Raw genomic sequence first — 25,433 nt, 5'->3', positions numbered from 1 at the left:
ACAGCTGGACACAATATTCCAGGTGTGGTCTCCCCAGGGCAGAGCAGAGGGGCAGGAGAACCTCTCTGACCTACTGACCACCCCCTTCTAACCCACCCCAGGTACCATTGGCCTTCCTGGCCACAAGGGCCCAGTGCTGGCTCATGGTCACCCTGCTGTCCCCAGGACCCCCAGGTCCCTTTCCCCTACCCTGCTCTCTAATAGCTCATTCCCCAACTTACACTGGAACCTGGGGTTGTTCCTGCCCACATTCAAGACTCTGCACTTGCCCTTGTCCTATTTCATTCGATTTTTCCAGCAATGCCGAGGTTTCCTTCTAGAGGTGAGTTTTACCTTCTGGAAGGGAAATATCCAAAGATGGAGCCCGCTGACCGTGTTTTGTAGGGGTAAATAGTCTCTTAGGGCTGGATAAACCCGACAACAGCCCAATATTCCCCAAGAGCCCTGCAGTGATTTAAAGTTGATTCTCCAAACCTGCAGGACAGGAGCTTTTCTGCTTGGGAAACTTTGCTGCTGGGATGCGGGTGGATTTTACTCCTCTCCCTCACACAAAGCCCATTTCAGCAGCATTTCTGTCCGCAAACTGCTTTATTTTAAAGAAAACAGGCTCTAACTCCGGTGTTTTCACTCTGTATTAAATTGCTACATATTTTGTTTCCTTGTTAATCAACCAGAGTCATCCTTCAAATACATAAAAAGCTCTTCCCGCTGTACAACACTCTCCCTAACGTGTTAAAGGTGGAAAAGGTACCATTGAAATTAAAAAAAATTAGAAAGATACATCGCAAAAAACGGAGGGAAAAGGACTTTTAGTTCACATCGAGGTATAAAAGTGATATTGCTGGTTTAGCCCGCGAGGAAAGAGGTTTATCCAGGTGTGATGGTGATAACGGAGCCGGTCGTGGTCCTGGTTTGGCCAGGACCATGTGTCGGTGCTATTTGGCATGTTACGGCTACCAGGGAGGTTTGACATCATGGTTTCTCTTAAAAAAATCCCTACAATTAGTGCAAATTAGAAAGGGGGGGAGAGGGGGCTCTGCAACCAGATGCAGGTTAAGGGAACAAGGCGGAGAAAAGCGATTCACACCCCCACTGTAAATGCGGTTGTCAGTCCCCATGTTTGCTACCGGCAGCAAATATGTTAAAAAAACCCCAATTCTCAGCAGACCCTTTTAATTTACAAAAGCTTCCCGTTACCTGCGAATTATTGCAATAGAAATGTGCTTCTTTTAAAAAGAAAAGAGGAATTATTTGTGCTCTCTTGCCACCGAGCGGCGGGTCCTTCACCAAGAGCCACGTGCGGCACCATCTTCAACCTGAGCCTAAATTCTCGTTCTCAAACACTCGCAGCCCTCACTTGGCTCCTGGATTCCCTATATTTTTGCTTTTTGCAGCCCCTGTTATTTCCTTTTGAGGTTTTGGCCAAAGTTTCCACCGGCCAAAGTCTAATGGGGGAAAACCCCATTTGCAGCAAAGGAGCCCCCGAGGATGCTGCGAGGATGAAGACGCGGGAGGATGCCGAAGGCTCCAAGCCGGAGCGATCCCGATGGACTCCGGGAATGATGAGGGTTTGGGGCTCAATCCGGTGCATCCTCCGGGAAAACGGCTCTTTGCGCGACGTAACCCAGAGCCCACGAAACGTTTCACATCGCTGTGGGACCTTCGGAAATCTCCTCCAGCCTCTGCTCGATCATCAGCCGGAGAACGGAGTATCTGGAGAGGCAAAGAACACGGAAAATTGGATGTTTTGCAGCATCAAGCTGGGCTATGAACCCAAATTGCCAAGAAAACTGGCATAATGCAAACCCCCCGCATGTATTGGGGATGCGAGGCTGCGCAAATGAGTTTTCGGCAGCAAAATAACCCCACAAACATGTCCTTAACTCTCGGCATCTCCACCCCGATGCCGCCAAACCCGCCGTACTTGCGCATTAGCTTCTTCACTTCGCGATCCTCCTCTTCCTCCAGCTTCTGGATGAAGCTCCTGAGGACGGGCATCTCGAATTTGATGTACTGAGCGACCTGGGTGGAAGAGAAATGATGAAGAGGGCGATGAAGAGGGTGATGCACTGATCCCATGAGGCTGAAGGTGAGTTCACAGCATCCTCTCCCCAGATATAACCAGGAAAATCAATAATCCCCCCCAACTTTTGCAAAAAACCCTAAAAGAAAACACATTCGCACGGCACGAACAGCAGCAAACGAGCGCTAATTATGGGGAAAAAAGTCACCAAAGGATTATTTTACATTTTACCCACTGCAAGACTTGGCTCCTTCATGCAGAGCGCCCCGATGCGTCACCGAGCACCAAACAGACCCTGAGAACACCTCGTCTGTGCTCGGATTAAAAAGCAAAGCTGGGCTGGGGTAGGAGGGAGCCAGCAGATGGCAGCAAAACACACCCACGATGCCAAAAGATGCGCAGCGATCGCTCTGCTCCGCAATCAGCTTCGGGATGGTGAAATAGGGCTGGGCGGCGTTTGCTCTCGGTTGCAGCTTAAAGATGCTCTTTGAGCACAAAAATAAGGTTTCCCCCACGAGAAAAACAAAGCAATCCCTGCATCCCCAGCATGGAGACGTCCCCCTGCATCCCAAAGCCGCGAGCATCCCGCGGCGCTGGACTCACGTCGTAGGTGATTTCTTCCACCTGGTCCTTCTCCATGAGGAAAACCTTGGAGACCTGCTCGCAGGGGCCTTGCAGGATGCGGGCGATCAGGGGGTAATCGCTGGCTCGCAGCTTCTGCTTCTCTGCAGATGCCAAAAACATCGGCATTCGGCTCGGGAACAACTGGGTTGTGCCGTATCCAACCCGCCGGCTGTGCTGTAACCAACCCGCCAGCTGTGCCATATCCAACCCACCAGCTGTTCCATATCCAACCCGCCAGCTGTGCCATATCCAACCCACCAGCTGTTCCGTAAACAACCCGCCAGCTGTTACGTAACCAACCCGCCAGCCGTGCCATATCCAACCCACCAGCTGTGCCATATCCAACCCACCAGCTGTGCCATAATCAACCGGCCAGCTGTGCTGTATCCAACCCGCCAGCTGTGCTGTATCCAACCCGCCAGCTGTGCCATAACCAACCCGCCGGCTGTTCCGTAACCAACCCGCCAGCTGTGCCATATCCAACCCGCCAGCTGTGCCATATCCAACCCACCAGCTGTGCCATAACCAACCCACCAGCTGTGCCGTAAACAACACGCCAGCTGTGCTGTATCCAACCCACCAGCTGTGCCATAACCAACCCACCAGCTGTGCCGTAAACAACACGCCAGCTGTGCCGTAACCAACACGCCAGCTGTGCTGTATCCAACCCACCAGCTGTGCCATAACCAACCCGCCAGCTGTGCCCTAACCAACCCACCAGCTGTGCCACAACCAACCCGCCAGCTGTGCCACAACCAACCCGCCAGCTGTGCCATAACCAACCCGCCAGCTGTGCCACAACCAACCCACCAGCTGTGCCATAACCTACCCACCAGCTGTGCCGTAACCAACCCACCAGCTGTGCCATAACCATCCCACCAGCTGTGCCATATCCAACCCACCAGCTGTGCCAGATTCCATTGTTTCACAGCCTCACCTCCGCTGGTGTGGACGATGTAGAGCGCAAACTCCTCCGCCGAGTTTTCAATCTGAACCGAGACATAAATCGCTATTAAACATCCATGTTTCTACCCTCGGCTTTCCCAGTAATTAAAAAACCCTGTTATTTCGCTCCACTGTTGTATTTTATACATTGGAAGTGGCTTTAAGTAGCAAAAAATATATTGGAATATTGGAATGGCTTTAAGTAACAGAAAATATATTGGAAATGAGTCACAGAATCATTTCAGTTGGAAGAGATCCTCAGGATCTCTTAGATTTAGTACTAAACCTAGTATTAAACCATGTCCCCAAGAACCTTGTCTAAACACTAAATGGTTTTAAGTAACAAAAAGTATATTGGAAATGGCTCTAAGTAACCCTTTAGCTGCAAAAAATATATTGGAAATGGCTGTAAGTAACCATTTAGTAACAAAAAACATATTGGAAATGGTTCTAAGTAATCCTTTAGTAACAAAAAATAGATTGGAAATGGCTTTGAGTAACAAAAAGTATATTGGAAGCAGCTTTAAGTAACAGAAAATACATTGGAAATGAAGCATAGAATCACTTCAGTTGGAAGAGACCCTCAGGACCATGGAGTCCAACCATAAACTAAATGTAGCACTAAACCATGTCCCTAAGAACCTCATCTAAATGCTAAATGGCTTTAAGTAGCAAAAAATGTATTGGAAATGGCTCTAAGTAATCCTTTAATAACAAAAAATAGATTGGTCATGGCTCTAAGTAACCCTTTAGTAGCAAAAATAGATTGGAAATGGCTGTAAGTAACCCTTTAGTAGTAAAAAATAGATTGGAAATGGCTGTAAGCAACCCTTTGGTAACCAAAAATATATGGCAATGGCTTTAAGTAACCTTTAAGTAATGGTAAGCTGGGGATACTATTTCTAGAGAAAAAGAAAGATTGTGTTGTATTTTCTCAAATATCCCAAGGATATAAAAGGGCAACCCAGAGAGGGGGATATTTACCGTACCTTGAATTTATTGAGCAGCAGTTTGAGGACCTGGGGGGTCGTCATGGTGCTGTTGATCCGCACGTTGGTGACGGAGCCGTACGCCGGCGTGAACACCGACGTCTACAGGGCGCAAAGTCCACGTGAATCCATGTAAACGCCCATCCGTGGGGAGCGGTTTGGGGGGGCTTGGGGCTCACCTTGTGGTTGTAGAAGTGGCCGTTGATGGAGAAGCGGTGGCGGCGGATGCGGCGCTGCTCGCCGGGGGTGCGGGAGCTGCCGCGCCGCCGAACCCCCACGTCGCTCCGCGTCCGCATCAGCTGCGGCGTCTCCTCCGCCTGCGACTTGGTGGCTGGAAATAAACCCGGCTTAGGGCGAGCGAGAACCCCCCTCCATCTACAAAATCCCTCCTGGGGTCCCCCCATGGATGCAGAAATCCCCCTCCCCAAAATAAACCCCGATAAACTTCACTGGAGAGATTAACCCACCAGTTTAAACCCACTGGTTCATTCTCCCCCATCTGGAGGAGGTTATTAGTTCAGAATTAACATCAATTCAGGTTGCTACCTGGATAAAACCCCTTCTCCTGTGGACTTGAGCATCTCGCCTCTTTTTTCCATCATTTAATTCTTTTCTCCTTTAATCAGAACAACCAAACAGGGCCAGGCGCTTCACATCTCTGCGTGAAAACTGCCCGGGGTCCAGATTATTAGAAACCCCTTCTTCATCCATTTTTAATGAACCTCTCGGGCTGGAGTTGGGATGTTTTAATTCCAAGCATGTCAGCAGCGAGGTAAAATATCTCTGGTTGCAGCTGCATGCTGGTGACTCAGCACTCACGAGGAGGCGCGCACGCCAGTTTTGCGCTGATTCTTACAGGCTTTTGGTGATAAAATACAATCAAAGCCTCCTTTCTTATGCGCTGGCAGGGGATGAACGTCACACGGCCAGCTGGAATGATTTCTAAGGCACGATGAGTTGCAGATATTGCCTGGGCAAGCTTTAATTACCGTGATTCCCCCAAAATAAGCCCTACTCCAAAAATAAGCCCTACCCCCAAAATAAGCCCTACCCCCAAAATAAGCCCTACCCCCAAAATAAGCCCCAGCATGATTTTTCAGGCTTTTTAAGGCTGCTCCAAATATAAGCCCTACTCTAAAAATAAGCCCTAGTTACGGTTCATTTTAAAAAGTCAATTAAATAGCGGCCAGGCAACACGTAAAACGTAAAATGGTTTGGCAATAGAATGCAGCAGGACAGAAAGGGTTTGGAGAGTTACAGTGATGTTCCAGAATGTGATGGCACGACTATATTTGAATAAACGTTGGGTTTTTGTTCAAGAATAAATGTAGATTGCTGTTCACGGAAAAACAAGACATCCCCTGAAAATAAGCCCTAACGCATCTTTTGGAGTAAAAATGAATATAAGGCCCTGTCTTATTTTTGGGTAGAAGGGGAAAAAAATACGTGAGATGTAGGGGGGATTAAAAATAGAAAGGGGAAAAGGTGGAGGATTAAGGTTTCGTGATTAAGGAGTTTTACAAGTGCTCCGCTCTTCCCAAAGCTGGGAAGTGGATGAATATCAAGCAGGTGAAAGGACGAGCTGGTGTTTGTCTGTCCAAGGGTGTATTTCCATAAAAGCATTTAAAAAAGCCCCAGGAACATCTTTGAGATGCCCTGATGGAACGAGCACAACGCACAGAGCGGGGATCGCAGCTCGTGTCCCATTTATTGCCGCAGAACAAGGGGTTAACGAAGCGCCGGGGCTGACGAGCGCTGCAAAAACCACACACGGGGGAAAAGCTTTGCAGAAATGTCGCCTTCCCCATGGTAACGGCACTTCCCACCTATTCTTCTGCCCTAAAAACGGAGCCGCTGGGAAGGGGAAGCACCGACATCCTTTTCCCTCCGATCCCACGGGGTTTTTGGTCCGTCCCTTATTTCTCTCCAAGTTCCGCTTCCCCATATCCCACCACGACCCCTTCCCGGAGAATTAAATAACTATAACTAAATAACTATTGGGAATATACTGGAAATGGCTTTAAGTGAGCTGGAGGAAGGTGGGGACGCTGATTTCTAGAGGGGGGGAAAAAAGCGCCTGTTCTATATTTGCTCAGAAATGGAGCACGAAGCAGCTGCTCCCAAATCCCACAGGAGCTGAGCCCCACTCACCTGTATCCGCGTTTGGAGCATCCGCATCCGTAACCTGGATGTCCGGCAAGGTGCTGGGCTTGAGCACGGACCTGGGGATCAGAAATTAAACTAACACACAACCTGTGCAAGAAAAGTCGAAATGTCCCTTTTTTCCCTTTGCTGATGTCTAAATAAACATGGGAAAATCATGGAGACCCCCCCAGGGCCAGGGCAACCCATGTTCTTGCTGCTCCTGGGCTCTTCAGGATGAAGCTCCAGCCCAGGGTCCCAGCAGGAACTGGAATTACCGGGCCCGGAGCAACATGCAGCGTTAAACTGGTGTTAAAGTTAAACCCAGGCTTGGTTTGGGAAGGAGCTTATTGGAAGCAACGGGGTCTTTGCAAAACGAGGGAGTTATTTGTAAAAGGGGGACCTGTAAAAGGTGGAGGCTGCTAAAGAGGGGGTGTCTTTGCAAAAAGGGAGGGTACGGCAAAAGGGGGAATCTTTGCAAAAGGAGGGATTTTTGCAAAATGGGGGGAGTCTTTGCAAAAGGGGAGGTTGTGCAAAAATGGGGAGGATTGCAGAAAGGAGGGGGTGCAAAAAGGGAGGATCTCTGTAAGAGGAGGGGTCTTTGCAAAAGGGGAGGGTTGCAAAAGGGGGGGGCTTTACAAAACGGAGGGTCTTTGCAAAAGGGGGCTCTTTGCAAAAGGAGGAGCCTTTGCAAAAAGGGAAGGTTTTTGCAAAAGGGGAGGTTTTGCAACAGGGGGGTCTTTGCAAAAGGGGGGGGGGTCTTTGCAAAAGGGGGGGTTTTGCAAAAGGAGGGTCTTTGCAAAAGGGGGGATCTCTGCAAAAAGGAGGAATCTTTGCAAAAAGGGGGAGTTTTGCAAAAAGAGACGTCTTTGCAAAAGGGGGGGGTTTGCAACGGGGGAGTTTTGCAACAGGGGGGTCTTTGCAAAAGGGGGGGGGTCTTTGCAAAAAGGGGAGGTTTTTGCAAAAGGGGGAGTCTTTGTGAAAAGGAGGAGCCTTTGCAAAAAGGGGGTCTTTGCAAAAAGGGGAGGTTTTGCAAAAGGGGAGGTTTTGCAGAAGGGGGGGGTCTTTGCAAAAGGGGGACTATGCAAAGGGGGGGTCTATGCAAAAGGGGGGGGTCTTTGCAAAAGGGGGACTATGCAAAGGGGGGTCTATGCAAAAGGGGGGGGTCTTTGCAAAAGGGGGACTATGCAAAGGGGGGGTCTATGCAAAAGGGGGTGTCTTTGCAGAAGGGGAGGTTTTGCAAAAGGGGGAGGCTTTGTAAAAGGGGGGATCTTTGCAAAAGGGGGGGGTCTTTGCAAAGTGAAACCAAGCTCCTTAATTTCAGCCTTGGCTTCCTCAAGGTTTTGCACCTTCTTTGCAGAGAAGGCAGCTGGGGTTGCAACCCAACAAATGCTGGGTGGGTTCTTTTTCTTTTTGGGGGGGGGGGGTGGTCTCTTCTCTTCTCTTCCCCCACTCACCCGTGGGCCCCCAGGTTGCAGCCCGAGTGCCAGGAGGAGGAGGAGGGCGGGGGGCGGATGCGCTGGTTGTCGTCCTGCATCTGCAGCCGGATGGGGCGGCGCAGACCCCACGAGATGTTCAGCAGCCCCTCCACGATGAGTTCCCCTTCCTCCTGCGCAAAGGATGGGCAGCTAATCAGCCAGGATACAAACCACTGTAAATACATTGAATTGGGGTTCTTTGGGACCCCCCAAAGCAAAATCCAACCCATTTTCCTTGGTTTTTTGCTCTAAGTTGGGTGCCTGCCCTGGGGGTTTTTTTACCTCCCGGTGCCGCAGTTGTAAATTTTGCCCTTCGTAGTAGATGTTGTAGGTCTTCAAGTGTAAAAGTAGCTCATTTCTGGAAAAAATAATGGAAAATATGCTGAAAAAAGATGCAGACAAGCGAGGGGGGATATTGCAGATGCCGTTTGGTACCCGGTGTGGTGACCCCTGAGCCGGCCAGGGCGGAATTTTGGGAGATCTGGGAAAACCAGATATCACTTCCCAGGGCAATGAACCTTCTGCACTGCTGGGAGACTCAAACCAGCTCAGTTTGGGGCAAATCTGGGTCTTTTGCTGCCTCTAGACCTCCCGTGTTGAGGAGGTTCCACCCTTTGCAACCACATGTAGGGGGGACAAGCTCCCCTGCAACCGTCCCCTCTATAAACTGTGCAAAAAACACATTAAAAAAGCCACCAGACATTGGTGGAATCGGTCACAAGGCTGGAAAATTAGGGCATTTTTGGAGCACACAAGCGCTTGGGTCATGCTGGAGTCACAAGTTATCACGGGCGGGTTTATTGGGGCGGCTCGTCCCTCCAAACCTTGATCTCGAGTTTTGAATTAAAAGGTTGAGCCTTGCTCTGGTTGCAAATGAATAATAAAAATAAATATAATAGTAATAAAATAATAATAAACCCAGGCTGGTTAATCACAGCTCTGAATCACAAGGATGCCTCTGCTATTGATTCATAACGCTGCCAATTAATTCTGATGAGCTTAAGGATGCTCGGCAGCATCAGACCAATATAAAGAAGCACGAATTGGGAGGATTTGGGTTTATGAGGGAAAAAAAAGGGTGGGAAAACTATCACATATCAGCTTTGTCTCCTCTAAAAGAGCCTTTAAACTTAAGAATCCTTTCGCTTCCTTTAGCAAAGCAGAAAAGAGCAACCTAATCCAGCAAAACATACATTTTGTGGAAGTTCATAGAGCATTTGGCCGCGCTCTTAAGAAAAATATTTCAAAAATCCCATCCATTTTTAAAAGGAAATGGATGTTTCTTGCCCCAAAACGCCTTTCTGTCCAAATCGGTTATAAACACCCCCCCGCTTCCCATCTCGAGGGTGGAAAAACCCTTGGGAATATTGCAAATACCCCCCCATCTCCCAGCACCGACTGAATTTCCATCCGAGCGTCTTACTTGGCGATGAATTTGTCTTTTCCGCAGGGAACCAGGTACTCGCAGCCGTAATCCATCCTCCCGCTCGGCTTTCATGGGAGCTGAACCGCAAAGAGGGAGGAGAGCAAAGTGTAAACCCATGGGCGTGAACCGCCCCGTTACCGCATCCCCGTGATAACGAGGAGGTAAATCAACTGCGTTGGGGTTTGGAAGAGCTCTCAGGAAAAGGCTCCGGGGGAAATGTGCTGCGGTTCCTCTGGGAAAAGTGATGGGGAAGGAGGGAAAATCAGATAAGGGAAAGAAGCGGTGTAAACTCACTGAAAATTTAATACTGGCGGAGATACGTTACGCTGACATTTGCATTTCGAGCATCCACGGGCTGTCCCGGCAATGCCAGACCTGGAGGTGGGAGAGTTATGAGCAGGATTTGCTCTTCTTTCCATTTATTTTAGTAGTTTTGTTATGAAGACGTGTAGCTTTGAATCCAGCCTGATGCTTCCTTGTGCCGTCCCAACCCAGGGGGCACACAAAATCCCAGAATCCCAGAATGTCAGGGGTTGGAAGGGCCCTGGAAAGCTCATCCAGTGCAATCCCCCATGGAGCAGGAACACCCAGCTGAGGTTCCACAGGAAGGGGTCCAGGCGGGTTTGAATGTCTGCAGAGAAGGAGACTCCACAACCTCCCTGGGCAGCCTGGGCCAGGCTCTGACACCCTCACCAGGAACAAGTTTCTTCTCAAATTTAAGTGGAACCTCCTGTGTTCCAGTTTGCACCCATTGCCCCTTGTCCTGTCACTGGTTGTCACCGAGAAGAGCCTGGCTCCATCCTCCTGACACTGCCCCTTTAGATATCTGTGAACATGAATGAGGTCCCCCCTCAGTCTCCTCTTCTCCAGCTCCAGAGCCCCAGCTCCCTCAGCCTTTCCTCACACGGGAGATGCTCCACTCCCTTCAGCATCTTGGTGGCTGCGCTGGACTCTCTGCAGCAGTTCCCTGTCCTTCTGGAACTGAGGGGCCACAACTGGACACAATATTCCAGGTGTGGTCTCCCCAGGGCAGAGCAGAGGGGCAGGAGAACCTCTCTGACCTACTGACCACCCCCTTCTAACCCACCCCAGGTACCATTGGCCTTCCTGGCCACAAGGGCCCAGTGCTGGCTCATGGTCACCCTGCTGTCCCCAGGACCCCCAGCTCCCTTTCCCCTACACTGCTCTCTAATAGCTCATTCCCCAACTTACACTGGAACCTGGGCCAGGAATTAGCAGGGCTCACTTGGAGAACTTTAAACTAGATTTAAGGGGGATGGGGTGGTAGTTGGGCTGGGCTGGCTGGGCACATGCGCTGAATTTCGCAAGGGCTGGTTCCTTTAACTATTTTTTACCATGCCGGTTGAATTTTTGTGCCAAAACAGCCATCGCTCTCATGCAAATGCTTGGAAACCCCCCCAAAATATCCCACCTCGGGTGCTCAGAGCACCAGTGTGATTTTTGGATGCGACGAAGCGGAATTAAAATGAGATTTAGGGTGAAGCCCTTGGGGTTGCAGCGCTTTGGAAATCAGACCTTGGAGAGCAATGTTGGGGGTTTTGAGTGACAATAAAGGGCTTCTCGGGTCACGCTTTTCCTCGGGTGTTTGTGCAAAGCAAATCGAGAGGAGCTCTCATTTTCCCAGGGTCTCTTACCCAGAAAGAGGCAAGAAAATAACATTTAATCCACAAACTGCTGTTTTCTTCCACATCACCATGTGCTTCCTCCCGGCCCCTTGGGAAACAAACCCATTTTCCTGCAAGAAAATGATCCCTCCTGCAACAACATCCAGGCGGATAAATGACTCAACCAAGGCCGCGCATTAAAAACTGTGTCGGAGGAAGGACACAGCTCCTAAAAACCTCAGCACAGCCGCAACCCCCGCGCACACCGGGATGTATTTTAGCAACTAAATAGTTGCAAAAGCAGAAATGGGCAGGGGAAGGGCAGGAAGGCAACGCAGCCCCCAGAGCTGCTTGGAGAAAGCAGAAGAGAAACCGGGCACCGAATAGAATCGCACGTCGCGATGGAAAAGCTGACAAAGGTTTGGGTTTCCTGAGGAGCCGCGCGAGCATCCCGGCAAAGCTCGGCATCAGCGCTCCTCCCGCGGCCACGTCCATCTCCCCACAGGGTGGAAAGTAGTGATAATAATCCTGTTTATCCCTGAAGAATGATATTGGGGAAGGATTTTGCAGCAGTTTGATGAATTTGGGGGTTACTGAGCCTGCACAAGCAGATATGGGGATGGTAGAAAAAAGCTTCTCGCTTGTGTGTGACCCCTGAAAGTGGCTGAAAAAGCTTTGGGACATCACCATGAAGGCGAGGGGGAGGGTGGAGCAACACGGCCGCTTGGCCCGTGCTAAAATATTGCACAAAACACAAAAGTGGTTGAAAACCCCCCCTCCAGTGGCTGAAGCTTTAGGTACCAGGGAGTTTTGCTCCCCAGCATCGTGGGGATGCAGAGGGGAGAAGCCAAAGCCCTGGCGGTTCCCTCGAATGGGACATCGGGGTGAATTGCAGCCAAAAAGCCGCTCATTTTGGGGTGTGGGGGAGCCCTGAGATGCAGGTTCATCCCCTGAGGAGCACGGTTTCCTGTTTACCGCCCCGGCGCTGCCACCTTCGCCTCCGTCATCACATCCCCTTCCGAGCAGGCGAAGAAAGGGGCAAATTCTTCCTTTTTTGGGTTTTGAGAGCGCCGGGCTGTGGGTGGGAGGGAGCAGCAGCCGCCTGGAGATCCCCAAACAGATACCAGCTGCTATCACCCCCCTAATTCTCTACCAGGGCTTTGGCAAAAGGCTGAAAATCACCCAGACCCAAGGGCTGGACACGTGCAAATTGCCCAATGGGTTGCTCAACCCCAACAGCTCAGCGCTGTCTCCATTTCCCGGCACCCCCCGTGCCTCAGTTTCCCCATGTGGCGCTGACGCGTTCCCGCCGCGCCCGGCACAGGCTCAGCTTTTGCTGCTTATCTTGCAAAACGCTTTGCTTTAAAAAAAACCCCATCAGATCAAACCGATTCCCCCTGCACACGTGGCAGGAGGATTTCAGCCCTCTCTGCCTTCCAACAGGAGCTGTCAGCAGCTCCCGCAGGCACTGCCAGGCTTGATAGACCCCAGATTTAACCTTTCTCTTAAAAATAACCTTCCTAAGCCCCTTTGCCGTGTCCCTCCAGCCCCGTATGCCCCGCGGTGTGGGGGCAGCCTGGCCACGCTCACAGCCCCTCACATGGAGCGGGGACGAGCGCTTGCTTTTGCGGAGCTGCCGGGGAGATGCGCAGCTCAAATACAACAAAATAAATAGGAAAAAAATCCCCCCCAAATCATTATTTTCAGCGGGAAGCAGCCTTCCCTGCTCCTGCAAAGAAAGGAGTGGTTTTTTGAGGGGTGATTTGTTTTCTCGGTCCCCTCTTCTATCACATGGATGCTCCAGCAGCATCTGCGCTGCCGCTCCAGCATCCCCCTGCTCCAGCAACTCCCCGCTCGGGTGGGGGACGCGGTTTGGGCGCAGTTGATGCTTCCCCGGGGCCGTGCAAGGGATTGTGGGAATATCCCGCTCCCCGGGGAGGCCGCGATGCACAAACCCTGCAGCCCAGGGTTTTTTACCCTTTTACCCAGCCCAGCAGCGCATCGATCCCCACGCGATCGGTAGCAAATCATCCAGAAGCGACAATTCCTCCCTCGCAGGCGCCAAGAGCCTCTCGGAGCCGCTTTGCTCTGCGGTTGGACGCGACCAAGCGCTCTCACCCTGTTACAGCGGATCCTTTTCGTCGCTCGGTGGTGGCTCTGGCCCAGGCGCAGTTTCGGAGCCGGGATTTCTTCCGAGCGTCCGGCCGGCGTCCCTAAGCGCGGAGGTGCGGCGGCTCCATTGTTTTCCAGCCCTGCTATTGTTCACCAGCCCAATTGTTCAGCCCCGTCCTGCAAAGGGGAAAGGAGGGAGCGCTGAGCGGTGGCACAGGGATAACCCCCCAATGGGTGATGCCATCAGGGCGCTGGCTCCGTGGGGACAAGTGAGGGGACCCACTGGCCACACTCAGCAGGTCAGACCCCCCCCTAGCAGAGCGGGTGGCCATCAACGGCTTCTTGTGGGCTATGGGGAAGGAGCTGGTGGGTGTCCCTCTGGGTATGGGTGTCCCGCCGGGTGTGGGTGTCCCCCCCGGGGTGTGACGGGGACCTGCGGGTGCCGGTGGCACCAGCCTGCGAGAGCAGCCAGCCCGAAAAGAGCGGGTGATGCTGAGGATGCTGTGGGGTGCAGTGGTGACACCTCCGTGCCGTGGGGACCGGTTGCCCCCCCCAAACCCCACCCCGGGGGTGGGCGCAGCCTTTTGCCTTCTACTCACCGCGGATGGGGCTCCGGGGGGGCTCCGGCTCCGCCCCGGGGCTGCCGGGATGGATGGGGATGAGGGCGGGATGAGGATGAAGATGCCCCGTCCCCCCGCACTCGCCCGTCCGGCTCCGCAGCCGCTGCCCCCGGTGGAGCCGCCCCTGGGCGGGGCGGGGGGGCCGGGGCGGGGCTGTGGGAACTCGCCGGGGTGACGGGGTTGAAATCCCGGGGACACCTTTCTCCGGCACCCAGGGTCACCCCGGGATCCCAGGGGACACCCCTCAGTGGGTGTCAAGCCTGGGGATCCCCCAAGGGCTGCTCTACCTGGGGCACACGGTTCGTGTCCCCCCACCGAGACTGGGATCCCAAAGGATGCTCCAGCCCAAACCGCCGGTTCGGGCTCGGGGTTACCAAGGGACACCCTGTTTCTGGCACCCAGGTTACACCCCGGCGCCAGCATCCCAACGGATGCCACATCCCAGGACCAGGATCCCAAAGGATGCCCCATCCCTGATCCCAGGACCAGGATCCCAAAGGATGCCCCATCCCAGGACCAGGATCCCAAAGGATGCCCCCTCCCCAATCCCAGGATCAGGATCCCAAAGGATGCCCCATCCCTGATCCCAGGACCAGGATCCCAAAGGATACCCCATCCCAGGACCAGGATCCCAGATCCCAGGACCAGGATCCCAAAGGATGCTGCATCCACAGTCCCAGGACCATGATGCCAAAGGATGCCCATCCAAGGACCAGGATCCCAAAGGATGCCCATCCCAGGACCAGGATCCCAGGACCAGGATCCCAAAGGATGCTGCATCCCCAATCCCAGGACCATGATGCCAAAGGATGCCCATCCAAGGACCAGGATCCCAAAGGATGCCCCATCCCACCCACTCAGGTTCAAACTGCTCTTACAATCGGCTCCAGCTCCGTGCAGGACTCCCAGGGGGAGCCTTGTGTGCTGCACTACACAGCCTAAAGTGTTTATTTCTGCCTTAAAATACTCCAAACCCCGTGATACTCAGCGCGATATTCACCACACTTTGCTGTTCCGCCTTCGGGACGGTGCAATGGGGCCACATCTTGGCCACAACTTATTCCCAACTGCGGCCATGGGATCCAAAACCCCCCCGAGAAGGGGATTGAAGAGGAAATACATATATATATATATATATATATATATATATATATATATATATATAAAATAATAATCTGCCTGAAAGCGGCTGTTACAGCTTGGGGTCACAGTTACCTCCGAAATGACGCTCAGCCTCGGCTCCTGGGCCGCAGGTCCCATCCTGCCCATGGGGGCCGATTTGGGGTGGGTTTTGGGTTCCAGAAGAGCAGCAGCGGCGGCCCCTCCGCCTTTGTCTGTTCCTGACCTTTCCCAGCGCTTTGTGGCTTCTCCGGGCTTCTTTTCTTTTCCTTTTGAAGGAATTTGCCTAGAAACAGCCCACACAAAGGGAAAAAGAAGAAAACCCCACAACACAACAAAACCAAAGAAATAATCTAACCAGCTGCTTTAGCAAAACAAGCGAGTCTTTACAACCACAAATTATAATCGGCTTTTTTTTTTTTGCTTATTTTTTTGACTTGTATGTAAAATATGAGGAGTGGAGGAGCCATCTGGCTCAGGGAAACACTGACTCGGCGAAAGCGCCGGGATGCGGGTCAGGATTTATATTCCAACAGCATCTTTAGGGGATGAGAGGCCCCTTTGTGGCCCGGCCGTGTCACACAATGGAGCGGAGCTGCCCATGCTGTGCAAACCCCAGCCCCAAAACCCAGGGATTTCGCCCTGAAAAGAGAGAAAACTCCCACCAGATCGCCCAGGATGCAATCAGGGAAAATGAAAATAATTAAATAGAGGGTTTTGCTGTGGGCACCTGCAGGAGCTCGGCTGCAGAACTGGGGTTAAATCCCGATTTGGCGCCGTCCTGCTTGGTGGGTTGGGAAGGATCGAGCGAAACGGCAGCATTTCTTTATCAAATAAAAGGAATTTGAGGCATTCCTGAGGCTGCGAGGCCGGGAGGGGCTGCCAGCTCCTCCGCACCCGCACAAACCCCAGAGGAACTAAACCCACGTGGCAGGAAACACATGAAATCCGTCCCGCCAGCTGCGCCCCTGCATCCCTCAGAGAAACGATGCTCCCACATCAGCGTTTTGCCACACAGGGACGTTCCGGCACCTGCTTCGCTGGTTCAGTCAGCGTTTCTGTGCTGAACGCCTTGCGGGGAATGTGGTTGATGCCTTTGAAACCAATGGTTTTGATGGATTTACAGAATCACAGGATCCCAAAATGCGAGGGGTTGAAGGGCCCTGGAAAGCTCATCCAGTGCAATCCCCCATGGAGCAGGAACACCCAGCTGAGGTTCCACAGGAAGGGGTCCAGGCGGGTTTGAATGTCTGCAGAGAAGGAGACTCCACAACCTCCCTGGGCAGCCTGGGCCAGGCTCTGACACCCTCACCAGGAACAAGTTTCTTCTCAAATTTAAGTGGAACCCCCTGTGTTCCAGTTTGAACCCATTGCCCCTTGTCCTGTCACTGGTTGTCACCCAGAAGAGCCTGGCTCCATCCTCCTGACACTGCCCCTTTAGATCTCTGTAAACATGAATGAGGTCCCCCCTCAGTCTCCTCTTCTCCAGCTCCAGAGCCCCAGCTCCCTCAGCCTTTCCTCCCACGGGAGATGCTCCACTCCCTTCAGCATCTTGGTGGCTGCGCTGGACTCTCTGCAGCAGTTCCCTGTCCTTCTGGAACTGAGGGGCCACAACTGGACACAATATTCCAGGTGTGGTCTCCCCAGGGCAGAGCAGAGGGGCAGGAGAACCTCTCTGGACCTACTACTCGATTTACTTCCCTTTGTGCTGAGTGTGGAGGTCAAGGAGCTCACTCAGCCCCAAACATAAGGCACCGGCTCCAAAATTCTCCCAAATCCAAGTATTTCCCCCCAGACTCAGCAAGCATCCAAACTCCTTTTGCTTCCCAGCTTTCAGACCCCCAAGGTAATTGTCAGTAAACACCAAACGATATTACGCATTTGGCTACGTGCTGGCTCAGGAGCATCTGTTACCCCTTCCGCAGCCCCCGGGAGCCAGATGGGAAGAGAAGCAGCTTTTCGAAGAGCTATTTCTCGCACCTAATATGTGTTTCTTCAAACACGGCCTCTGTCGCTATTTGAGGCCGTTTCGATCGCTCTGAAAATCCCCAGGTTTGCGATTTTGCTGGCAGTAAAGTCCTTTTTATTGCGTCAACGCAGCTGACGCTGAATATTTGACTCAGGCCAGACACAAGGAGAAAACTCAATGATTTCCAGAGCTGTGACCCAGTAGCACGAAGGATTAATCAAGGATTAAGATCAGAGATGTTTTCAGCGCCGACTCAAACCCAGCCCGGCTTAGGAATGACTATTATATTATTTATTATAACAGAAATCCCTCACCCCGGTCAAACAGCTGCTCCATCGCCTTTGATACCAGATCCACTTTCACCCTCTCGCTGCCGCTTTAGGCGGCTTTTGGCTTTGTTTCTCTGTTAGGCTACGCTTAAGTTAAGAAAAGCACTTGGGTATCTTAATTCCCCTTAAAAGCAGGAGTAGCTCAGATACCTGGGAGGCTGTTGGACGTCTGGAGACACTGGGGACCCTCAACCGGACATTTCCAGGTCCTAAATCCATCGCACGTCCCCGCCGACGTCAGGAAATTCATATTCCAGCTCCTGATTAAACAAATGAGTTCGTTAAGCGGTTGGGGATGAGACAAGGCGACGCTCAACTCATTTATCTTAAATGAGCTTAAAGTGTCCCGGGGGAGCGACAGGTGAACCCCACGAGGGGCCCAGAGTTTGCTGTGGCTTCAAATCGCCAAAGAATTTGGCCCCCAAATTCCCGATCCTAAAGCTTTACCTTAAACCAGAGGTGATTTCTCTGCTTTAACTCTTGCTGCTCGTATTTTTAACCGGGCTGAGTAACTCAAAGCCTCTGCTCAGTGCACTAAGAGAACTCAGAGGTTGTTTAATTCTAATTAGGAAATTAATCACGGAGTTTTTGCTGCATGGATGTTGCTCAGCTCATCAGTGCTGACCCTGCGGCTGGTTCTACAGGGAACTTTGCTGCCCGAGCGCAGGGACAGACGGTAAATAAAGACATACGGACGGTCAGCAGGGACTTTTCCAAATAAATCAAATACATTTAATGTGTTTTCATGGTATGAGCCAAGGGTTGAGAGCTGGAAGGGTCAAGAAGGCAACCAGGGGTGTAATTTTGGGTGGTACTTAACCATCCATCCTCCTCCAAACGGGATGTTCCAAAGGAAGTTTAACACCACGCTCTGGACTTGCATCTATGCCCGCGTTTATTTATACCGAACAGCTTGAAAAATACAGAATAAAATAGCTTTATCTACTATTATTCACAACATCTGGTCCAAATATTACATTTTTTTAAATATTTAATTGGTTCATGAAGCGATGTTAGAAAAAAAAAATATGAAATAATCATTAAAAAAACCCTCCATAAAGGAATTAAACATCTCAGAACAAAAAACCAAACCAAAAAAACCCCTCTTGCTGTTTAACAGAAGTTTTACAGCCAAAATCAGTCACGGAAAGTAATGAATAGATATTTATCCCCACTGCCTAAGAACAGTCAATAGTTTGTTACGCCAAAGGTTGTTATAGAGAAAGGTACGATAATTTGGACTGGCAGCAAAGGTGGTTTATCTGGAACGATGTCAATGCCGGCTGGTACACAAGGCAATTCTAAACAGAATATATGTCTCGTAGCGATATCTATGGATGATGATGTGGAGTCACAGGCAAATCGGAACTCAACGGGAATATCTGGGGTGGCTCTGAACGCGGATCCCCAAGGCTTGGGTGGAACGGCAGTGAAATGCCGGCAAAATTGGGGCCTCTGACAGCGCAAGGATGGGAAAGGAGAGAAGTCGCGGCCAAATAGCCAAAGAGCATCGGGTGGAGGAAATAATAGGGGATGGGTGGGTGAGTGGGGGGTTTGCTGTGAGAGTGAGTGATCTGGGACTGCCCCTTGAACAGGGGAACAGGAAGAGAAAAGGGAAGAGGAAAAAGAGAAGAGACAAAAACAGGGGAGAGAGAGAAGAGGAAGGAAGGGGAAGGAAGGGGAAGGAGGAGGAAGGAGGGGGAAGGAGGAGGAGGGAAGGGGAGGGGAGGGAAGGGGAGGGAAGGGGAGGGAAGGGGAGGGAAGGGGAGGGAAGGGGAAAGAAGGGGAAAGAAGGGGAAAGAAGGGGAAAGAAGGGGAAAGAAGGGGAAAGAAGGGGAAAGAAGGGGAAAGAAGGGGAAAGAAGGGGAAAGAAGGGGAAAGAAGGGGAAAGAAGGGGAAAGAAGGGGAAAGAAGGGGAGGGAAGGGGAAAGAAGGGGAAAGAAGGGGAAAGAAGGGGAGGGAAGGGGAAAGAAGGGGAGGGAAGGGGAAAGAAGGGGAGGGAAGGGGAAAGAAGGGGAGGGAAGGGGAAAGAAGGGGAAAGAAGGGGAAAGAAGGGGAAAGAAGGGGAAAGAAGGGGAAAGAAGGGGAAAGAAGGGGAAAGAAGGGGAAAGAAGGGGAAAGAAGGGGAAAGAAGGGGAAAGAAGGGGAAAGAAGGGGAAAGAAGGGGAAAGAAGGGGAAAGAAGGGGAAAGAAGGGGAAAGAGGAGGAAAGAGGAGGAAAGAGGAGGAAAGAGGAGGAAAGAGGAGGAAAGAGGAGGAAAGAGGAGGAAAGAAGGGAAGGAAGAGGAAGGAGGAAAGAAGGGAAGGAAGAGGAAGGAGGAGGAGGGAAGGAAGAGGAAGGAGGAGGAGGGAAGGAAGGGGAAAGAGGAGGAAGGAAGGGGAAAGAAGGGGAAAGAGGAGGAAAGAAGGGAAGAAAGGGGAAGGAGGAGGAGGGAAAGAAGGGGAAGGAGGAGGAGGGAAAGAAGGAGGAAAAAGAGAACGAAGAGAAAGAAGAGTGGCTTTTGGTTCGAGAAGGCCACATAAAAGAAACCCCGTGGGTTTGCTGGTCTGTCCACACGCGGTTTCTACACGACTCCACAATCCACGGCAAGCGCGGGTGGCTCAGGTCGTGGGCCGCAACCAAGGGCTCACCCCCAACATCACCGGTTCTGAACTCCAGTTGTAAGCAGCTGCACCGGAGAGCTGCTGGTACCACAAATAATGCGATTTTCAGGCCTTTTTATGGAGGCCGCGAGGTCGGAAACGAGCGGTGGCGCTCACGGGTGCTGAGGGTTTCAGGCCGCGAGCGCCAATTCTGCACCGGGACGACTGAGATCTCAGGAGGGAGATGAACAAGAAAGAAACCCTGGAGCATTCGGTAGGAACAGAAAGATGGGTAAATAAAGTATACACAACTACTATCGATTCGTCAATGAAGAAATTCTACCATCAACATGACATTGTCATGACATTCATACCACTCCCTCCCAGGAAAACCGCGGTCACGTATCCTGAGCGGAAATGTTATTATTAGGCTTTTTTAATATATGGAAATAAAATACTGCAATATTCATGTACAAACCAAGTTGCCATATTTAAAGTCAGTATTAAAAGGCATAAAGCAAATTCCGGGTTTAAGGTTTGAACATTCGGAGCGAGGTACCTGATTTAAGTGCCTCCGCCAACACGTTAATCAGCCATGGCCGTTAGCTACAAAGCCTAAATTTCTATAGGTATAATTTGCAAGTATTCGCTTCAGAAAACGTTTCAACATTAGCAAGAATCCTTAATTTAACCTTAAAAAAAAAAGTACAATAGAATATCAATTACAAAAGTCGCATGTGGTTTTGTTTCGCATACACCGATACCACCTTCGATATGACAAAATGAGATTTCTACCATGAATATTTGCCCTTTCGCCTCAAAGTTTGGTTGGAAACATCTCATCGCCTCTTAACTCATCTCTCTGGTGTCGCCTTCCCTACGTGGTTTTGTTTCGTTGAGCTGTTTGAAAGGCAGGTAAGAACACATAGAGGAAAAGCACAGATTTCTATATCCAGCCACCTTTCTGCGGCAAATCCGCAATGCAACCGAACGCCAACGCAGAATTATTTCCCTCCCGGAGAAAATCAATGTGTTTTCTTTGATTGGCAGCGCTCAGATGGTTTTGGGCACATAGGAAAGAGAAACAGGAGCTGCTTTTTGCAAGGCACCCACGCACCAGCTCTCTCCTCTGCTGGGGAGGCACTATTATTAATAATCGCAATAAATATCCTGCCCTGTACATTCAAAGTACCAACAACTCTGCTATAATCCTTTTCTATACATTACAGGTGCTTCAGTGGATCCCCTTTGCAAATTGAGGGTCTTATTAACCATTTGTGCTCGTGCTAAGATGGAGGGAGATGTTGTATGTATAGATTTAGCCACAAAAGTGACGGTGAAACTACAGCTACTTATTGTAGTGTTACCAAGGGGTGCTGAATGCTCTCAGAATCAGCACAGCACGACCCAAAGCCACACAAATCATTAAATACAGAGCAATCAAACCTATTCAGACAGTCTTTCCTAGGCTGTAAGATGGGTGGTGTTCTGCTCCAGGGAGAGGAAAAAACATCCTCGGATTGCTCGCACTGGGATTTGACCGAAGCGTCACAAACCAGTTCTCAAGAGGTGGTGATGGAGAACGTGCCCGGCTTCACCGCAGCCCGAGGGGAGAGAAGACAAAGGCGAATTCTCATCTCTCAGCTGCGCAAGAATTGAATTATCAAGAGAATATTTGGGGGGAGAAGTTAGAAAAGCCTGGGTGTCAGTTAGGAAAGGATGCAGGTGACGCTGCCGTGCTCGGCGGCATCGCCGGATGTGACGCTTCAATATTTCCAAGGTGGCACAGGTTGAAATCAAACGCTTTTGCCTCCCTTCCTCAACATTCACAAGCTAACCAGCTTTGGCATTTTACACCATTGTGACCACCAGAGGTGGCTGGGTTTTTTATCCTGTTCTATATATATACATATGTTAAACTCCCCCGCGTCTCCCTCACATCTTTGGTTGCACATCACGTTGGGAAATTCGGAAGCTTCGTGCCACTGATTAGAGGTGTCCGCACTCAAACTACCTGCAAGCGGATGTGGAAATCTAACGCCTCGCTACCTGAAGAGGAAAACATTTTGAATATTATTACAAAAATGACTTTTGTTTCACAGGTAAACTAACCTTGTCTACTACACAACTCCTCTGACCAGCTTTCGAGACAGTCCAATTGACACCAAACTACTGAAAGTTCCCCGAAGCAGGAACAAACACATGCGTAGGTATGGAAAAAGCGGGATATAAACTAGTTTCTGGAAAGAGGCACGGCATGCTGAGAACGACAGCAACGGGATCAGATCAGCGCGACTCTACGCTACTCGGCATCGATCCCTTGAGCTCTTTCTTCGCCCTCCCCACCCGACCCTTCCATGCGTCAATAACCAAACAATTCACCTGGAAGTCGACTCGGAGACAAACAGAGTTCCTGCGCTCGTGTCCAGTAGTCAAACTTTGATAAATATATTAATGTATTACAGGATCTGCTGTTGTTTGTTTTCCAGGAGTACAAAACGCAAGCACCGTAGAGCATACTGGCCTTGAAATGACATTACACGACGCTTCCCTGATGATCTCCACAGCTTTTTGGGGCCACACTGAAGTCTAAAACTAACTTGCAATAGTAAGAACATTAAACAGGAGGAAACCTTTTAATGATGAATGCATGATGAGCATGAACACCCATGTAACGTCAGAGCTGAGACTATTCCAGGCCAAAAAAAATATATCTGAATGGTGCCCTGATTTGGACCCAATACCCGTGAAACCATCCGGTGGGTGAGGACGTCAAATGTAGTGTCTCTGCTGTTCAACATCGCTGCCACATTCATGAGCTTTCGCAGAAACCCCACCAAAAGAGAGAAGAAAGAGACAATGCAACATAAGCTGCTCACGTGCAGCATCAGCTCTCGATATCCGATCAACAAGATTTTGCGTGGCGTTTTGAACCACGTGGCTTTCACTGCTTACAACAGCTCAATAATGAGTGTTTTATCCAGGGAATGTCTTGCTGGATACAGGTATTGAACTGTAAAAGTGTTATCAGGTCCCACCTGGAAATTAAAGGTTTGCCATCTCTGCGAAACTCAAGAAAACCTGCACCTGGACACGGTAATTAGGTGGTTAAATGCTGGATAGAAAAAGCAAATGTTTAAAACACATAAATTGCCATGAAATGAGTGTCTTCTACAGCACCGAGCTATCAGAAGTTCCTCATCGTTTCCATCGGCAAAGTGACTACAGAAATTTGCTGTCCTAACACTGGATGTCCGACCAAACCGTCGGTAATTCAAGAGAATCCTCTCATGATTTGCCAGTATTAACTAAGCCTGATCCGCAGGGGGCTGAAATTATGGAATGTGCAAATCAGTGAGTAGAAAACAATATATACAGGATCTGACATGAATACATGTATGTTTGATCTCCCTTTTTTTTCTTGTTTTCCCTTCTCTCTTTCTCACCGGACTCAATTTTCCTGGCATAACCACCATTGCCAGCAATGAACGTGCCAAAAATCCCAGCGGTGACGACTCCAATAAGAATCGCCCTAAAGAAAGAGCGTTTTTCAGTAGCACCTCCACACTTCCCCATTGAAAAGAAACAGCTTTAGGTGCGCCGGTATCTACAGCTTTTGCAAAACAATCGAACTGAGAAGCATTAGCAAACGTGACCCAGAGACACTAGATCTGGCTACCAGCACCCACAGGAAAGCTAGATTCGTTTTCTTTGTCTTTTTTAAATCCGTCTCAGCTCTGGTTCCAGAATTTCAATGCAGATATACAAAACATATATTTTAATGCTTCTTAATCGGCAAGAAACTGCAAATACATCTTGAACTACAACTAGATAAGAGAATTTCAGCTAAGGCTATACTGTAGCTTCCGAGTCCTCATCTGAACTCCTGCAGTTGCTGCTTTTCCTGAAGCCTTTCCACGTGTAACCCACAAATGTTGGGCTGATGGGCAGGAAGCTGAAACACCTGTATTTTTTAATCAAGTTCATGCCAAAAGGCAAATCATAAGTTTCCATGCCATCCAGCGATTTGCTTCCTTTACCGACCCCTTTCTTCCATTTCCGTATTCCCCTTTCTTCAGGGCTTCCTAGGAGGGAAAATATAAAGGAAAATATACATTGATATCTTTACGCAAACACACTCGTATATAGTTAAAAGAAAACCCCAAGTCTCAGACACAACGCTACAAAGATCTTCCAGATTCCTCAAAGAGGCAAAAAAAGGTTTACTGGAAATAGCTATTATCAGTTTTATATTGGAATTGGAATTTGAGGCAAATTTTTGCTTTTAAATAAACAGAAGCAGGTTTGGATCTTAAAATATTTTGACTCTGTCTCCGCAAAAAGACTCTGCTGGGTGGATTTTTATCAGCTATTTTATATGGTGAACAGGATGGAGACCTCACCCTGAAAAGGATTCAGAGAGTTCTGGGGGAAACTAAGGCACGGAGGTGTTAAGCTCTGGGTGTTTAAGAAGGCAACAACAAAAGCAATAATCAATTCCTCATAATGAAATGCTTTATCTTCATTCAGAAATGCAGTTATTATTTCACATCAATTAACTTCCCGTGCTGACCTGGAATGGTATTATCCAAAATAAAGGCAACGCAGCCCCCGACGAACATGGCTGTAGTGAGGAGGACGTTTAGTACTTGATCAATGCCCGCTATTCCTAGAAGAACAGGAATGAAAATACATTTAGAGCCTGAATTTTTATTGTACATATACACAACCTACTGGTTTATACACAGGACAAGTGGGAAAACTCCCCATTGAGTTCACCAAGGAATTTCCTTGAATAAAACTCTTAAAACAATGTGGGAATAGATGCAGAAGAACTTTCAGCTGATGGAGGACAGCGTGGGGAACGTTCTTCCCCAAAACCCAACCCCATGAATCTACAGTTGTTTATAAAATTGTCACAAAATGCCATTTTAGTTTCTCCTGCAGACCCCAGTGCTTAATTTTAACTAAATAGGAGACTATAAAGGGGAACATCAAATTCAGGTCTCAACAGCTCAATTAATTCCATTCTGATTTGAGAGAATAGAGTGCACTATGAGCAAGTTTCCTGGTGACACCAAGCTGGGAGGAGTGGTGACACTGGAAGCTGTGCTGCCATCAGAGACCTGGACAGGCTGGAGAGTTGGGCAGGGAAACATCGAATGAAATAGAACAAGGTCAAGTGTAGAGTCTTGAATGTGGGCAGGAACAACCCCAGGTTCCAGTGTAAGCTGGGGAATGAGCTATTAGAGAGCAGTGTAGGGGAAATGGACCTGGGGGTCCTGGGCACAGCAGGGTGACCATGAGCCAGCACTGGGCCCTTGTGGCCAGGAAGGCCAATGGTACCTGGGGTGGGTTAGAAGGGGGTGGTCAGTAGGTCAGAGAGGTTCTCCTGCCCCTCTGCTCTGCCCTGGGGAGACCACACCTGGAATATTGTGTCCAGTTGTGGC

General features: G+C 50.0%; 2 protein-coding genes and 1 long non-coding RNA gene across 9 annotated transcripts in view; 1 reads left to right on the top strand and 2 right to left on the bottom strand.

The window, feature by feature from the left end:
- Nucleotides 1-569: 569 nt before the first annotated feature.
- Nucleotides 570-15,498, bottom strand: RASSF2 (Ras association domain family member 2). Of its 5 annotated transcripts, XM_071799331.1 has the most exons (13): nucleotides 13,371-13,471; nucleotides 11,283-11,383; nucleotides 9,922-10,002; nucleotides 9,625-9,704; nucleotides 8,484-8,559; nucleotides 8,181-8,374; nucleotides 6,733-6,803; nucleotides 4,761-4,912; nucleotides 4,582-4,683; nucleotides 3,585-3,636; nucleotides 2,627-2,748; nucleotides 1,925-2,022; nucleotides 570-1,713 (listed from the first exon to the last, which is right to left on the bottom strand). In XM_071799331.1, exons 4-13 carry the CDS (start codon nucleotides 9,678-9,680, stop codon nucleotides 1,644-1,646), a joined length of 993 nt encoding a protein of 330 aa, XP_071655432.1. In that variant the 5' UTR covers nucleotides 9,681-9,704; nucleotides 9,922-10,002; nucleotides 11,283-11,383; nucleotides 13,371-13,471; the 3' UTR covers nucleotides 570-1,643. The 5 variants fall into 5 exon arrangements, with proteins under 5 accessions (XP_071655432.1, XP_071655429.1, XP_071655428.1 ...); XM_071799328.1 differs by lacking the exons at nucleotides 9,922-10,002; nucleotides 11,283-11,383 and adding an exon at nucleotides 15,200-15,498 and having other exon boundaries at nucleotides 13,371-13,541; XM_071799327.1 differs by lacking the exons at nucleotides 9,922-10,002; nucleotides 11,283-11,383 and adding an exon at nucleotides 13,648-13,927 and having other exon boundaries at nucleotides 13,371-13,541.
- LOC139825645 (uncharacterized) lies at nucleotides 13,539-15,121 on the top strand. Its single transcript, XR_011735847.1, has 2 exons — nucleotides 13,539-13,663; nucleotides 14,387-15,121. It is a non-coding gene; the product is annotated as an uncharacterized lncRNA (long non-coding RNA).
- Nucleotides 15,499-20,401: 4,903 nt separating the features above from the next.
- Nucleotides 20,402-25,433, bottom strand: part of SLC23A2 (solute carrier family 23 member 2) — a 56,214-nt gene continuing 51,182 nt past the window's right edge. For all 3 annotated transcript variants that reach the window (XM_065856640.2, XM_071799304.1, XM_065856641.2), the window contains 2 exons: nucleotides 24,557-24,652; nucleotides 20,402-24,068 (listed from right to left, as the gene is read on the bottom strand). In XM_065856640.2, the coding sequence (XP_065712712.1) occupies nucleotides 23,836-24,068; nucleotides 24,557-24,652 (329 nt within the window). In that variant the 3' untranslated portion in view covers nucleotides 20,402-23,835. The remainder of the gene's footprint in view (nucleotides 24,069-24,556; nucleotides 24,653-25,433) is intronic.

Source organism: Patagioenas fasciata, chromosome 26 (assembly GCF_037038585.1).
Source record: "Patagioenas fasciata isolate bPatFas1 chromosome 26, bPatFas1.hap1, whole genome shotgun sequence".
NCBI lineage: Eukaryota > Metazoa > Chordata > Aves > Columbiformes > Columbidae > Patagioenas > Patagioenas fasciata.
The sequence above is the reverse complement of the archived record's forward strand: the minus strand, read 5'-3'. Positions and strand labels throughout refer to the sequence as shown.

Excerpts from the sequence above, each read along its gene's own strand:
- RASSF2 (XM_071799328.1), bottom strand. The coding sequence starts at position 9,680 with ATGGATTACGGCTGCGAGTACCTGGTTCCCTGCGGAAAAGACAAATTC. Across the intron at positions 3,637-4,581 it reads TGCTGCTCAATAAATTCAAG|ATTGAAAACTCGGCGGAGGA; the intron begins GTACGGTAAATA and ends GTCTCGGTTCAG. Across the intron at positions 1,714-1,924 it reads GTGAAGAAGCTAATGCGCAA|ATACTCCGTTCTCCGGCTGA; the intron begins GTACGGCGGGTT and ends TTGCCTCTCCAG.